General features: G+C 39.0%; 1 protein-coding gene across 6 annotated transcripts in view; it reads right to left on the reverse strand.

The window, feature by feature from the left end:
• Window positions 1-268: 268 nt before the first annotated feature.
• The window catches only part of SINHCAF (SIN3-HDAC complex associated factor), a 94,553-nt gene continuing 78,437 nt past the window's right edge, over window positions 269-16,384 (reverse strand). For all 6 annotated transcript variants that reach the window (XM_074403031.1, XM_074403030.1, XM_074403029.1 and 3 more), the window contains 4 exons: window positions 14,398-14,497; window positions 12,980-13,106; window positions 6,884-7,034; window positions 269-971 (listed from right to left, as the gene is read on the reverse strand). In XM_074403031.1, coding sequence (XP_074259132.1) covers window positions 812-971; window positions 6,884-7,034; window positions 12,980-13,106; window positions 14,398-14,497 — 538 coding nt within the window. In that variant the 3' untranslated portion in view covers window positions 269-811. The remainder of the gene's footprint in view (window positions 972-6,883; window positions 7,035-12,979; window positions 13,107-14,397; window positions 14,498-16,384) is intronic.

Consider the following 16,384-nt stretch of genomic DNA (forward strand, 5'->3'; position numbering starts at 1 on the left):
TAATCAGTAGTACAGGTTTGAATCTTCAGAACCTTGGCAAGACCTTAATATTTCAAAATTATTAACAACTACCTCTAGGGGCAAAGTCCATGTTACTGAGTTACGACAAATTTATTATCATGAGGGAAAACAAGTGTAGCCAGCCATCTTAAAAAAAATGCCCCAACCACTGCTTCTCAATACAGAAAAACTAAAAACTACATACAGTTTATCATACAACAAATCCCATCTCTGTCCCCTGAAATTCCCCTAGTTTCATTCATTAGAAGGGGATTAAAAAAAAAAAAAAAAAAAAAAAGACTTAAAGAGCACTTTACAGCAGCATTCAGCTTTCCTATGAAATACTCAGCATCTTAAATATTATGTACAACTCTTTTTTTAGTAAGCTAGACACTGGCTTCAGAGTTTGTGGGACTGGGGAAAATCCACCTATTTAAAACTACTCTAGAAGTTGTCTTTTGGCAGAATAGCAGGTATCCAAGTTAAAAATAAGAAGGTCATTCAAGACCAGCCTGGCCAACGTGGTGAAACCCCATCTCTACTAAAAATATAAAAATTAGCCGGGTGTGGTGGCGGGCACCTGTGAACCCAGCTACTCGGGAGGCTGAGGCAGGAGAATCACTTGAACCCAGGAGGCGGAGGTTGCAGTGAGCCAAGATCATGCCACTGCACTCCAGCCTGGGCAACAAGAACAAAAGTCTGTCAAAGTCTGTCTCGAGGGTGGGAAAAAAAAAGAGGGTCAGTTTGTTGCTTTGTGGTCTTTTCAAAATTTAGACGGTTTTTCTGTTCCCCTTCCACATAAAAACCTCAGTCACCACTCCTGAGTGGAGATGGGCAGAGGCTCTGGCCCTTGCTCCTCTGGCTTCTCAACAGCTGCTTTCTTATTGCTGCAGCAAGGCTTGAAGAGATGTGTATCAATGAGGACTTCCCCAAAACGGCCTTTATAGATGATCCCACAACATATCTTCTGTCTAAAAGAAAAAATGGAGAACAAGATACATCAATGAGGAAGAAAAACAGGAATACAAAAGAAATCTACTATTATAACCAGTCCAATATAACCAAATAATTATGCTTCTACAGTCTTGCACATTCTAAATGAAAGTACTCCTAGAGTAACACCAATTAGCTAGGAAAGAGGAATTACCCAGGTCCCTTAAAGGCCACATTGGAATCTTCTCAAATATTGAAGATGGCATTTTGAGAGACAGCAGTCAGTTTCAAAGGCTACCCCTCATGCTGTTAACTATTTCTTCCAAAATCACCAATTCTTAAAAAAAAAAAAAAAAAAAAAAAAACAGCCACCATAAACAAGCTGATGCAGCTAGTATTTTTTTTTCTTTATCAACTCCTAAGTGCTTGAGCAGTAATTTTTAATTAAATACTGAGTAGATAAAAGTGGGCTGGGTGTGGTGGCTCACGCCTATAATCCCAGCACTTTGGGAGGCCAAGGCAGGTGGATAACTTGAGGTCAGGAGTTCGAGACCAGCCTGGCAAACATAGTGAAACCCCACCTCTTCCAAAAATGCAAAAATTAGCCGGGTGTGGTGGTACAAGCGTCCCAGCTACTTGGGAGACTGAGGCAGGAGAATCACTTGAACCAAGGAGGCAGAGGTTGCAGTGAGCTGAAATCACACCACTACACTCAAGCCTGGATGACAGAGCAAAACTCTGTCTAAAAAAAAAAAAAAAAAAAGAGGCCAGGCGTGGTGGCTCAAGCCTGTAATCCCAGCACTTTGAGAGGCCGAGGCGGGTGGATCACGAGGCCAAGAGGTCAAGACCATCCTGGTCAACATGGCGAAACCCCATATCTACTGAAAATACAAAAAATTAGCTGGGCATGGTGGCGCATGCCTGTAATCCCAGCTACTCAGGAGGCTGAGGCAGGAGAATTGCCTGAACCCAGGAGGCAAAGGTTGCTGTGAGCCGAGATCGCGCCATTGCACTCCAGCCTGGGTAACAAGAGCGAAACTCCGTCTTAAAAAAAAAAAAAAAAAAAAAAAAAAAGAAGGCCGAGCGCGGTGGCTCAAGCCTGTAATCCCAGCACTTTGGGAGGCCGAGGCGGGTGGATCACGAGGTCGAGAGATCGAGACCATCCTGGTCAACATGGTGAAACCCCGTCTCTACTAAAAATACAAAAAAAAATTAGCTGGGCATGGTGGCACATGCCTGTAATCCCAGCTACTCAGGAGGCTGAGGCAGGAGAATTGCTTGAACCCAGGAGGCGGAGGTTGCGGTGAGCCGAGATCGCGCCATTGCACTCCAGCCTGGGTAACAAGAGCAAAACTCCGTCTCAAAAAAAAAAAAAAAAAAAAGAAAAAAGAAAAAAGAAAAAAGAAAAAAAAAATGTTTGTGTGTTAGCAAAGATATCAAAAATGACAGACCACATACTCTAAGCAAAAAAGATCATTTCCTATGAAGCCCCCCTCCAGGCCCCTCCCTAGTCCCATTTCACCTCATCTCACCCTCTACCTGCTTAATTTTACGTTTATCACTCCCTTTTCTTTATACTTCTTGGTTTCACCATATGTTGGCATCTCTAACCACACTGCACAGTTACCCATTTTACACACATAAACACACACACACACACAGAATCACAATGTATTCTGCAATGTCAATGTTTTGGTCAATATTAATTGAGATCCATACATATTATTATAGAGCTTTATTTCATTTTAACTTATGTGTAATAGTCTATCATGTGAATATGTAACACAGTTTTATTTATCTACTCTTATTTTAATGTACACATTAGCAGATACATCCTTCAGGTTTTTACTAGTTTATAATGCTGGCATATAGGAATGGGAACATCTTCAACTTTACTCAAAAACAGCCATTTATCAACATGGTTGTAACTATTTATACCTATAACTGACAGTGTTCTTATCACTCCATACCCTCTCTCCAACATTTGGTAATAAAGATTTTATTTTTGTTTTTTTACCAATCTAGTGAGTGTAAAATGGTATCTCATTTAAATTTTAATTTATATGTCCTTGATTTTCAGAAAGTTTGAACACATTATCATTTAATGAGTTATTTCATGATTCCTTTCTAAGAGTGCCCATTTTTCTGTTGGTTTATCTTTTTCTTCCATTATAGGAGTTGCTTGTATATGCCAGATACTAATCTTCTGTCAGATGTATGTGCTGGATATCATTTCACTTTCTTTACGGTGTTATTTCATGAATTTAAGTTCATAATTAATATGTAATCAAACCTGGAGGGTTTTTTTAAATGCTTAATACTTTGTCATAAAAAATCGTTTCTCACTCAAAAGTCATATTCTATTTTCTACTTTAATGTAACTGTAGTTGGTGTTTGTCTATGGTGTGAGATAGGGAACCAAGCAAAATCAATTTTTCCACATGAATAACCATGTTGTTTATAATATCCTAGCAACATTTATTGAACAGACCATTTTCACCCACAAATCACCCCCCATCATGTATCATGTAACAAGTCTGTGTGTGTGTGTGTGTGTGTGTGTGTATACGCATGCGCATTTGTTTCCAGGCTCTCTATACTATTCCATTGGTTTTTCTATTCCTAGTCCAAAAACACATTATATCAATTACCATGGCTTTATAACATGTCTTGATTTCTGTTAGGGCAAGTTTATCCACATCTTTCTTTTCCTTCTGAAGACACCTATTTTGGGCCCTCTGCTTTTCTATATAAATTGTAAATTAGCATGTCAAGTTTCACAAATATGTTGGGGTTTTGATTGCAATTACCCTGAATCTACGAAGTGATCATCTTCATAAGTCAATTTAATAACATCTGTGGATATGCTATACCTCTCAATTTATTTAGGTGTCTTTAAATGTTATTCAATGGCTGAGCACGGTGGCTCACGCCCAGCACTTTGGGAGGCCAAGGCAGGTGGATCACCTGAGGTCAGAAGTTCAAGATCAGCCTAGCCAACATGGTGAAGCTAAAAATACAAAAATCAGCCAGGTGTGATGGATGGCGCACACCTGTAATCCCAGCTACTCTGGAGGCTGAGATGGAAGAATAGCTTGAATCCGGGAGGCAGAGGTTGCATTAAGTCAAGGTCACACCACTACACTCTAGCCTGGGGAACAGAGCGAGACTCTGCCTCAAAAAAATAAATATATAAAAATACATAAATGTTACAACATTGTATAATTTTCAAATAACTCCTCCAAAAAAGGCCTTTTGATATTTTACTACTATGTTCTTTTATTTTCCTAACACTATGGTAAAATGTATCATTCTAATACCTAGATTTAAATCCTGCTCACTTACTATATAACCATAAACAAAGTACTTCCTCTTTGTACCTGTTTTCACATAATGCTTCACAGAATTGTTATAAAGATTAAATAAGGCCAGGTGCAGTGTCTCAAACCTGTAATCCCAGCACTTTGGGAGGTCAAGGTTTGCAGATCACTTGAGGCCAGAAGTTCAAGATCAGGCTGGCCAACATGGTGAAACACCACCTTTACTAAAACATAAAAATTAGCCAGGCATGGTGGAGCATGCCTGTAGATCCAGCTATTTGGGAGGGAGGCTGAAGTGGGAGATATCGCTTGACTCCAGGAGGCAGATGTTGCAGTGAGCCAAGATAATACCACCGCACTCCAGTCCGGGCTACAGAGTGAAACTCTGCCTTAAAATTTTAAAAAAATTTTAAAAACAGATTAAATAAATGGATATATTTGACCAGGCATGGTGGCTCATCCCTATAATCCTAGCACTTTGGGAGGCCAAGGTGGGTGGATCACAAGGTCAGGAGTTCGAGACCAGCCTGGCCAGCATAATGAAACCCAGTCTCTACTAAAAATACAAAAATCACTTGGGTGTGGTGGCGGTGGGGGTTGGGGGTAGGGCGGGGGGACTGTAATCCCAGCTACTTGGGAGGCTGAGGCAAAAGAATCACTTGAATCTGGGAGGCAGCGGTTGCAGTGAGCCAAGATCATTCTACTTTACTCCTATCTGGGAGACAGAGCAAGACCCCGTTGCCACAAACAAAAACAAAACAAAACAAAAAGCATAAATTTAAACCATCTATAAAGTACTTACACTATACACTAGGCATGGTTCTAAGTGTTTACTACTACTGGTACTACCAATACCACTACTACCACCAATATTGTATTGGCTAGAACCTTCTATATAATGCTGAATAGAAATGGTGACACTCAACACTCTTGATTTGTTTCTGATGACAGAGAAAATATTTTCATTTTATCACAGTTATGTAATATGTAGGCTATAATTTTTGTAAGATACCTGTTGTCTGAGTAGGAAAGTTTCCTTCTATTCCTACTTTGCTAAAAGTTTTGTTTTAAAAAATTAGCCAGGTGTGGTGGCATGCACCTGTAATCCCAGCTACTCAGGAGGCTGAGACAGGAAAATTGTTTGAACGCGGGAGGCAAACGTTGCAGTGAGCCAAGATCGTGCCACTGCACTCCAGCCTGGGCAACAGAGTGAGACTTAGTCTCAAAAGAAAGTTTTGTTTTAAACATTAAAGGAATGTTCAAATTTGTCAAACTCCTTCTCTGTGCCACTAAGATGACAACACCCTCCTTTAGAAACTATCAGTGTGGGCCAGGCATGGTGGCTCACACCTGTAATCCCAGCACTTTGGGAGGCCAAGGCAGGTGGATCATCTGAGGTCAGGAGTTCGAGACCAGCCTGGCTAACATAATGAAATCCTGTCTCTACTAAAAATACAAAAGTTTAGCTGAGCATGGTGGCACACGCCTGTAATCCCAGCTACTCAGGAGGCTGAGGCAGGAGAATCACTTGAACCAGGGAGGTGAAGGTTGCAGTGAGCTGAGATAGCACCACGGCACTCCAGCTTGGGCAACAAAAGCAAAACGCCATCTCCAAAAAAAAAAGAAAGAAAGAAAGAAAGAAACTGTCAATGTGGTAAATTATGTTAGTTGATCTTCTCATGTTCAAACCAATCTTAAATCCCTAGAATAAAACTAGTGGCTGATGATACACTGTTTTGATATCAAACTTGTATCAGCCTTAAAAATGCCTGGGGCCTATGCCCTATTTTACCTGTACTCTGGAAGCAAGTGCATGGGCCCCAATCATCTGTTCCTAGACGTTCAGTACAACTTGCCTATTGTGGCCTGGTATTTCTTCAAGGGAAGAGTTTTGCCCACTGAATCAACTTTCCTTTTTCTTTTTTTTTTTTTTAAGATAGTCTTGCTTTGTCACCTAAGCTGGAGTGCAGTGGTACAACAATAGCTTACTGCAACCCTAATCTCCTAGGCTCAAGCAATCCCCTCACCTTGGCCTCCCAAAATGCTAGGATTACAGGTATAATCACACCTGGCCTCAATCAATTTATTATGAGATTATCTCAGTTTTTCACTTTTTCTTGAGATAGCTTTGCAAGATGTGTTTTTTTCTAGTACTATGTCGCCTTCACCTGTATGTTTAAATTTATTGGCATAAAGTTGTCTATGATATCCTATTATTTTTTAAATTTCTGCTTTATCTATATCCAAGTTTCTTTTCTGTTTCTTAAAATTGTGTATGTGTACCATCTCCTTTTCCTGATCAACTTTATCTCTAATACTTTTCGGGTCATTTTTTTTTTTTTGGAAGGATCAACACTTAGTTTTACTGATTCTCTCCACTGCATATTGTCTTTCTACTCCATTTATCTAGGAATAGAAAATGTAGGTACCTTGATTTGATTTTTATTTTAATAATTTTAATAGGAAGAACATACAAAATCCTACTTCTCTGCTCAATTCCTGCTTAATCCACTGCAATCATGTGTGTTACCAGCTGTTTGCCAAATGCTATTTAATTGCTAAGGAAGTAGAAAAACACTGCCTGTAATTAAAATGGTTTGCTTTAGAGAGGTATTTTCTGTTTCTTTTACCTTTTCCAGTATGTGAGATCTAAAAAGGAAAAAACTGGTGTTCTATTAGAACCAGAAGCCATCTCTGTGTCTGAGCCGTCATCTGACTGGTTACTGTAACAAGGAGACTGAGCTGGGGAGGCACTTGAGGTGGTACTGTGAGCATCAGAATCTGCAATAAAGATTAAAAGAAAAAATAAAATTTTCAATTTCACTACATATAATTGCATCCAAACCTCAGCATAAGACACTGTGAATTAGCTGGTAAAAAAGACAAAGTAAAAAATAATTCATTTTCTATATGCACTACTGGTATTTGAAGATATTCACACAAAAGTGTTTTTAAAAGAAAGTGAAAAGATGGAATAGACATACTTTTTCCTATTCTTCCTGCTTATACAACTAAAATCCCTGGATATTATATATAAAATAAACCTAAGACTCCAAAAGGTAATGACCACCTAGGGAGCTCAAGACCCAAGGCAAGCCATGGTGGTAGGTTCCTTAGTTTTTCCAGATTTTCCTTTGCCTCATAATCCCCAGCTTTGGAAGTGAAGCAGCAGCCACCCAGAAATGCCAATGGATACAGACAACCAAAACTACAACAACAACAACAACAACATAAAAATCCAAAACCCTAGTTAAAGCCTGATCTCTCTAGCAAAGAACTAGGAAACGGTATCCTAGCCAGACAGAAAATGCTTCTAGACTATAACCTTTCTGTTTCAGCCAAACCCACAGAAAAAACTGTGGGCACCTTTCCTAACCCCAGCAGAGGCTGAGGTGAAGAGTCTACATTTCCACTTCCACCCTCACAAGACTTATGAAATACCCCAACACCTACACCAGGATGGTGTCAGAGGAAGCCTAGTGAAGTCAGGCCTTTCCTTACGGCCCACTAAGTACAAGGCCACCCTCATCATGTGGGAGCCCGAACTCTCCTGATACCCAGTAGTAACAAGGAGCCTCCCTCTTCCCCCAACCTCAGGTATGTCAATGGAGGTTGAGAGAGAAACTCCAATTCTAACACCTGGTGGTAACAGGGTGGTAGTGCCCCTCCCTCTTTCCCTGCTCTGAGAGGTGTCAAAAAAGCCAGTTAAAATAGAAGGTTTAAATAAGACTCAAAGTCTCACAACATAATCTGAAAATGTCCAGGTTTCAATTAAAAAATCACATCAATTCAATAATCAGGAAGATCTCAAACTAAATAAAAAGGCCAACACTAAGATGACAAAGATAATAGAATTATCTCACCAAGATTTTAAAGCAGCATGACGAAAATGCTTCAGTGAGCAACTATGAATATGTCTGAAATAAATGAAACCATACCCTTAGCAAAAAAGTAGTAAGCCTCAGCCAGGCAAGGTGGCTCATGCCTGTAATCCCAGCACTTTGGGAGGCCAAGGTGGGCAGATCACCTGAGGTCAGGAGTTTGAGACCAGCCTGGCCAACATGGTGAAACCCCATCACTATTTAAAAAACACAAAAATTAGCTGGCATGGTGGTGCATGCCCATTAATCCCAGCTACTCAGGAGGTTGAGACAGGAGAATCGCTTGAACACCAGAGGCAGAGGTTGCAGCGAGCCGAGATCGTGCCACTGTATCTCCAGCCCAGGTGACAGAACAAAACTCTGTCTCAGAATAAAAAAAGAAAGAAAGAAAGAATTAGGAAGCCTAAGGAAAAATAAAACAATAAGGAAAAAATAAATGGAAAATTTACAACTGAAAAAAATACAATAAAGAAAATAAAAACCACCATGGATGGGCTGAGCAACACGGAGGGGAGAGAGAAAACAGTGAAATAAAAGAAATTACCCAGTATGAACAACACAGAAAACAAATGAACAGAGCATGAGAAACCTGTGGAGCTTAATCAGACATACATCTACATTCATGCCATTGCAGTCCTGGAGGGAGAGGAAAAAAAGAACAGAGGTAAAAAAGTACTCAAATATAGTGGCTGAAAACTTGTCAAATTTGGCGAGACATAAACTTAAGTAAGATTCAAAAACCTGACCAAAGTCCAAACAGGATAAACCCAAAGAAATCCATGCCAAAACATATCACAATTAAACCTCTAAAAACTAAACCAAGAGAAAAATCTTGAAAGCAGCCAAAGCATAATGACATTGTACCTATAAAGGGAAAACAAAAGATCCTGATTTAATAAGGAATAAAGGCAGTTCATTAGATGCAAAGCTAACCCTGATTTAATACTTTGCCCATTTATTATGAAGAAGACTTCATTAAAACGTTTAAGCCAGAAAATAAGTTTCTTGGTTAACAGTCATTGTGCTACAAGGCTGTGGTGCTGCCACATCACAGCAACAGCACTATAATAAACCTCATAAACACAGGTGGAGCCTACCATACACCTTCCCGTCTCAGGACAGGTGGACAGAGCAATCCTTCAATTCATATAACCAATCAAGTACTTATTAAATATGTATAAGGCATCAAATCCTATGTTATTTGCTGCATGGAAAGAAACAGACTAAAGAAAACTTTGGGTTTTGTTTTGTTTTTGTTTTTTTTAATTTTTATTTTTTGGGTTTCCTTGAGACCAGATCTTATGTTATCACCCAAGCTGGAGTGCAGTGGCACGGTCACAGCTGGCTGCAGCCTCCACCTCTTGATTTTCATGCCTTAGCCTCTTGAGTAGCTACTACTACAGGTGACCACCACCACAACCAACTAATTTTTTTGTATTTTTCATAGACAAGGTTTCGCCATATTCACCAGGCTGGTCTTGAACTCCTGGCCTACCAAAGTGCTGGGATTACAGGTGTGACCCACCATACCCAGCCAAGAAAACGTTTCTTGAATAGAGCTCACAAGTATTTTACATTAACAAATATTTACATAAAACAGCATAAAATTAAGTACCTAAAACAAAGAAAGCACCATTAGTATTTTTAATATGTTAATTTAGCAAACAAAATCCTCAAGAGTAGCAGGCTTTAAAGGAATAAGTTTAACGGGATGTTTAAGACTTCCTAAATAATTTAACATCAGCAGACAGCTCTATGCTGCTGAGGAAAACTCACTCTCCTAGGAAGTGATTAATATCTTTAAGCTATTTGAAATTTCAATTATCTGACCATTTTTTATCTGTAAAAATGTGATTTCATATGGTTTCACTGAATACCCGAAATACTAAGATATCCACAACTAACTACATACAAACACAGTATGGAAGAACCCTTCTAGAATGTGGATCTGGAAACTCTTCAAACTGCAATTTTAAGTCTTAAAAACTACCTAAGATTTGGAAGGCACAAAGGAGTGATTAGATGGCATCAAGTCAGTAGGGACAATGAGCAAAGTCAACGAGCAAAGTTGTGGAAGCCCAACACATTCCAGGAATTGACTCAGCTCAAACAAAAATAGGACCTTCAAACACTTTCTAGGAATTCTCAACTATATTTTGTAGCAAGCAGAAATCATTGCAGATTTCTGGGAAAAATGATACAAAAAGAATAGCTAACATTTATATAGGAATGTATTTTGTTTTACAAAGCTATTTTTTACTTGATTATCCCCATTTTCTGAATAGAAAATTATGGTTAAACTTCAAGTGACTCCAGACTCACACATTTGCTAGTGACAAGAGCCAAAATTCATATTCAGATCTGTAACTCTAGATACAATGCCTTTCTAGTAGTATACCACGAAATGTCTCGAAAACACAATACAGGGCTGGGCACGGTGGCTCACGCCTGTAATCCTAGCACTTCAGGATGCCAAGGGGGGTGGATCACCTGAGGTCAAGAGTTTGACACCAGCCTGAACAACATGGCAAAACCCCGTCTCTACTAAAAACACAAAACTTAGCCAGGCATGGTGGCGTGTGCTGTAATCCCAGCTACTCAGGCGTCTGAGATAGGAGAATCGCTTGAACCCAGGAGGCAGAGGTTGCAGTGAACTGAGATCGTGCCACTGCACTCCAGCCTGGGTGACAGAGCAAGACACCATCTCAAAAGAAAAAAAAGGCTAAGAAACGAATACAGGCCAGGTCTGTACAGGATGCACAGAAGCAAACACACAACCAGAAGCACAGACCATTTAGTGGGAGATATATAAAAATGCACATCTTCCAACTGCTTCAATACACACAGGTGATAGCAATTTATAATGTAACTAGGGAACACCCTGGTTCAGTTTAAGCCTGCACAATCTACACATCTTATTATCGAAGGGATTTATTTTCAGTCTCCAACTACTATACAGCAGTTTCACAATAAAAATCTAAAATTACACTGGATATATTCCCTTAAGTAAGGTAAAAGTTAGATATCACTTTCCCTATAATTAAGGGAAATAGCTAAGAACATACATATGAATAATCAATTCCTCCATCTTCAAGTAAGTAAAGAAAATTAACGTTTCCTAAATTTTCATTATAGCATCTAGTAGTGAGGACCGGGCATGATGATTCACGCTTGTAATCCCAGCACTTTTGGGAGGCTGAGGCAAGAGGATTGCTTGAGCTAAGTTTGAGACCAGCCTGGGCAACATGGCAAAACCCCAACTCCACTAAAAATACAAAATTTAGCCAGGCATTGTGGTACACATTTGTAGTCTCAGCTATTAAGGAGGCTGAGGCACAAGAATTACTTGTACCCGAGAGGCAGAGGCTGCAGTGACCCAAGATCATGCCACCATAATACAGCCTGGGAGACAGAACAAGATCCTTTTTTAAAAAAAGGTTGGGGGCGAGGAGGAAGAAACAAAGAGAGACAGAGAGGAAGGGAGGGAGGGAGGGAGGGAGGGAAGGAAGGAAGGAAGGAAGGAAGGAAGGAAGGAAGGAAGGAAGGAAGGAAGGAAAGAAGGAAGGAAGGAAGGAAGGAAGGAAACATCTAATGAGAATGATGGAAGGTAGAGTTAAACTTTAGGGAGACGGGGGCTTGAGAGCTAGTTAGGAAAGTGTCTAATTAAAATACAAAGAGACACATGCTTATATTACCTAAATATTTTACCACATATCAACCACTTATTAAGTGACCCATATCAAGGTTAAATCACCCCTTTGTGCTTCCTATTCTAAGCTCTAAGGTGGATTTAACAGAGATCATTACATATGTAAAGTGCTTAGTATACCAAAACGCTCAAAAGATGTGTACGCTCTCCTGCACTCCTCACTTTACCATCACTAAACTTGGATGTCGTTTTCCACAATTCATAAACAAGCATGATAACCATTTGTCTTAATTGATCATGTTTTCTCAAACAGGGTCCTATATAGAGTTTTAAAAAGTACTGAGAGCTTCAATACAGGTCTACAACCCCTAGCCACAATTCTGAGAAAGCTCACCACAAAATGTGGCATGACCTAAACTATGATTATTAAGAAGACAAACCTGGACAGTCTATATACCATGTACTTATTCTACTAAATGTGCATACTGCTACTTTTTGCTGTAAAAATACTAATGTGTTTGGTTCAATAATGCTCCTTCAAACCCTCCCAAGGGTGATAGAGATATTAATATATAGTAACATTATATGCAGTGTATTTCCTTTTCAAAATCCAAAATCTCAATTCCAAAATACGATGTGCCACTATGGTAACCCCCCCTCCAAAAAAAACTTCCCATAATAGCATGTGACCTAACACTAATTAGACATTCCTTTCTCATTTTATCACACAACACACACTGCTCCTTAAACCCGAAAGCAAACCCTGAGGCTAGCTTTATTTCAATATGTGAGTTATGATTTCTAAAGTTATTTTCCAGAAAACCTGGACTTTGGTCTCAGATTGTCCTCTAATTATTTACATATCTTCTTGCACATCTCTAGGGCTCAATTTCCTTATAGATAAAAATCAAGTAAACCAGCTAGAAATGCACCTTCTAGAAAATTAAGATGTCAATAAAGACATCAGAGTGGTCTCAGTACAATCTCAAGTGGTTAGCTAGTGGAAATACTCTTAAGACATCAAATCAGAAAGAGTGTCAAGATTTCAAAGAAATAACATAACATCTCTACCGAGTCAACATTGCCTTCCAGTGCCCTTTATAAAAAGCAACAAAGGAAAAAATGACCCACACATGCCATACACCATCCCAACCAAAAAAAATTATTAAGTACTAATGTTCTAATATCAAACTTACTATGACGTTTAAATTCCTTCTGCAGTTTACTGATCTGGTTGCTTTTTATCCTGTTCCCAGATAAAGTTTTCACTTTCTTTGGTTTCAATGTAGTCTTTAGACTGGGTCCAGCCCTTGCATCTACCACCTGGAAGAAAATACTGAATATTTAATAATATTTTTAAAAGGATACCAGTGTATCCCCCTTTGGTTCAGATCCACGCCTGTTTGAGAACCACAGTTTTATACTAAAGAGGATGAGGCTCCATGTGCATCTTTAATCATCACATGAAATAAAAGAATAAATATTATTTATCTAGTGAGGTTTTTAAAAATATTCTTTCCCGTAAAGTGGGTAATAGTGGGAGTCTGTTGGAAAAAAATTTAAATAGATTTGTATATGGGATAATCATTAACGGATGACCTAACTAGGTTAAGAATCAAGCCTAAAAACAATTCCATTTCTATAGGATAATGTTTTGCAGTTTACAAAAAGCTTTCCTATATTTTTTATCTTCAGTACAAAGCAGTAAAGGGGCTATTTTTGTTACTCCAATTTTAGACTGAAGGAAAACAAGGCAAAGATAAATTATGCATTTTGCCTTATTTCACCAAGGAGTAAATGGGTAAGGGGGTAGAAAGGGGAAAAAAACTAGAATCAAGATCTTCAAGTCTATTCTTTGTTTTTTCACTACACACTTTAATCTCTGAGGTGAGTTACATGACGGCAATAGCATGTTCTCCCACAGTCTAGCCCAGCCATTGATTTCAGCCCATATGATGTTGTTTCTTAGGTATTTGTTCACATTTATTATAATAATCTCTACCCCATGTAGAAAGGAAGGTTGTTATCATCTTCACTGTTATAATAACAAAGCTATCATCAAAGAACAACGTAAGGCTAGTGTGAATAACTATGTGTTATACTTTCTATATATCTCATTTAGTTCTCACAATTGCTCTGTAAGAAAGCTATTATCTTTGCACTTCATAAACGTGATCTGCCCAAAGTACACAACTAGTAAGTGGTAAAGGCAAAATTCAAATCCAAGTCTGATTCTAAAACCTATGTGCTCATTAGTACCAACCTGAGTTCAAAGGATGATGTTATCCAAAGAGATTTAAGAAAAAGGACTCATATCTAATTAACTCTGGGAATTACTGGGTTAAGCCTAAAAATATGTGAATGCTTACTGTGAATCTCCAAAAGGGGGATATTGGATACAGCCTTAAGGAAATGCCACACCAGGCTATTCTGTTAGGCAATTATATCTGAGATGCCAAAATGTTAGGCAATTATATCTGAGCAGTAGCTAGTGTTTTTCTTTAATCTTTTCAGACATTTCTACCCTAGGGATACATTACTTCCTAAATTAGGGGAAATTAATGTTACTTTAAATATAATAGATATAATTGAGAAAAAAGAAAGATGGACTAACATGATTCCAGTTTTTTTTTGATCCTGCTGGCAACTTCTTCCATCTTTTCACAAGCAGGACACAGGCATTGCAGATGTCTCCTGAACGAGTCTCATGCAATCTGGTAAGAAAACAATCAAATCTTTATCAGTCTCCCTTACCTTAAAGAATTCATGCCTTCCTAAAATGCAATTAAAAAAAATGTTTGCAGGAAGGGGAGTAACTGAAGAAAATCAGTAGAAGAAATGTTCAGAAATCTAGGAAGAAGACTATGTAAGCACCAAAAAAGATTTTTTCCCTTTTTTGTTCATTAATATGTCTCTTACACCAGAAATAATATCTACTATATAGTAGAGATTCATTAAATAGTTGTATGTATCAAGTAAAAAAAAAAAAAAAAAAGAATTCATGCAAGCACATTTCTTTTGGGAAAAAAAACATAACTAAATATGGTTTACAGATACAGTTTAATCATTCTGGATGATTCTGTTTCTATAGTTTTCTATAGAATATTTCTATAGTATATTCTATAGTATATTTGTTTCTATAGCATATTTCAGAAATAAAGTTAACTTCTAGATCCAACAAACCTATTCTACGTACTGCAATTTGGTTATTTTGAAATAAGAAATGCTTTTAAAATTAAATAGGTCAGGACAGGTGCGGTGGCTCATGCCTGTAATCCCAGCACTTTGAGAGGCTGAGGCGGGTGGCTACTTAAGGTCAGGAGTTCGAGACCAGCCTGGCCAACATGATGAACCCCTATCTCTACTAAAACTACAAAAATTAGGTGGTGGCTGGTGCCTGTAATCCCAGCTACTTGAGAGGCTTAGGCAGGAGAATCGTTTGAACCCAGGAAGCAGAGATCGCAGTGAGCTAAGATCATCACACCACTGCACTCCAGCCCAGACAACAAGAGTAAGACTCCATCTCAAAAAAAAATAAGTTAAATAGGCTGGTACGGTGGTTCACGCCTGTAAACCCAGCACAACTGAAGACAAATGTGGGAAGATCACTTGAGCGAAGGAGTTCAAGACCAGCCTGGGCAACACAAGGAGATCCCATCTCTACTTTAAAATTATTTTTTAAATTTTAATTTAAAAACTGCTTTTAAAATTGAAGAGTAAAACTTGAGACCTAGAAGAGATTCTGATTATCATGCTTTTAAACGATGCTATTTAATTAATCTTTCTTGAAATGTGTAGACACATTTCTTTTTAGGTGGGGGTGTGGGGGTAAACAAAATCTCACTCTGTTGCCCAGGCTGGAGTGCGGGTGGGATTATGGCTCACTGCAGCCTCAACCTCCCAAGCTCAAGTGATCCTCCAACCTCAGCCTCCCTAGTAGCTGGGACCACAGGCACATGCTACCATGCCTGGCTAATTTTTCTATTTTTTGTGGAGACCGGGTTTTGCAATGCTGCCCAAGGCTGGTCTCCAACGCTTGGCTCAACCAATCTGTCCACCTTGGCCTCCCAAAGTGCTGGGATTACAGGTGCAAGCCACCGCACCCGGCCTGAGTAGATATTTCATAAGTATCAAAATACTACCCCTTGACAAGTAAAATAATGTGCCATAATATTCCAGTTTCACAGCAAACGAAACCAGAGAGGCATTATAGTTTTAAAAAATGAATATGGCCAGATGAGGTGGCTTAAGCCTGTAATCCCAGTGCTCTGGGAGGCTGAGGTAGCTGGGAGGTTGAGATCAGCCTGGGCAACATGGCAAAATCCTGTCTCTACAAAAAAATAGAAAAATTAGCAAGGAATGGTAGTGCATGTCTGTAGTCCCAGTTCCTCAGGAGGTTGAAGTACGAGGATCACCTGAGGCCAGTGAGGTCAAGGCTTCAGTGAGCCATGATAGTGACACTGCACTTCAACCTGGGTGACAGAGTGAGTTTCTGTCTCAAACAAATGAACAAACAAACGACTGTATCACTGGGTAAGGTGGTGCACACCCATAGTCTCAGCTATTCAGGAGGCTCAGACAAGAGGATCATTTGAGTCCAA

This window comes from Saimiri boliviensis, chromosome 7 (genome assembly GCF_048565385.1).
Source record: "Saimiri boliviensis isolate mSaiBol1 chromosome 7, mSaiBol1.pri, whole genome shotgun sequence".
Taxonomy (NCBI): Eukaryota; Metazoa; Chordata; class Mammalia; order Primates; family Cebidae; genus Saimiri; species Saimiri boliviensis.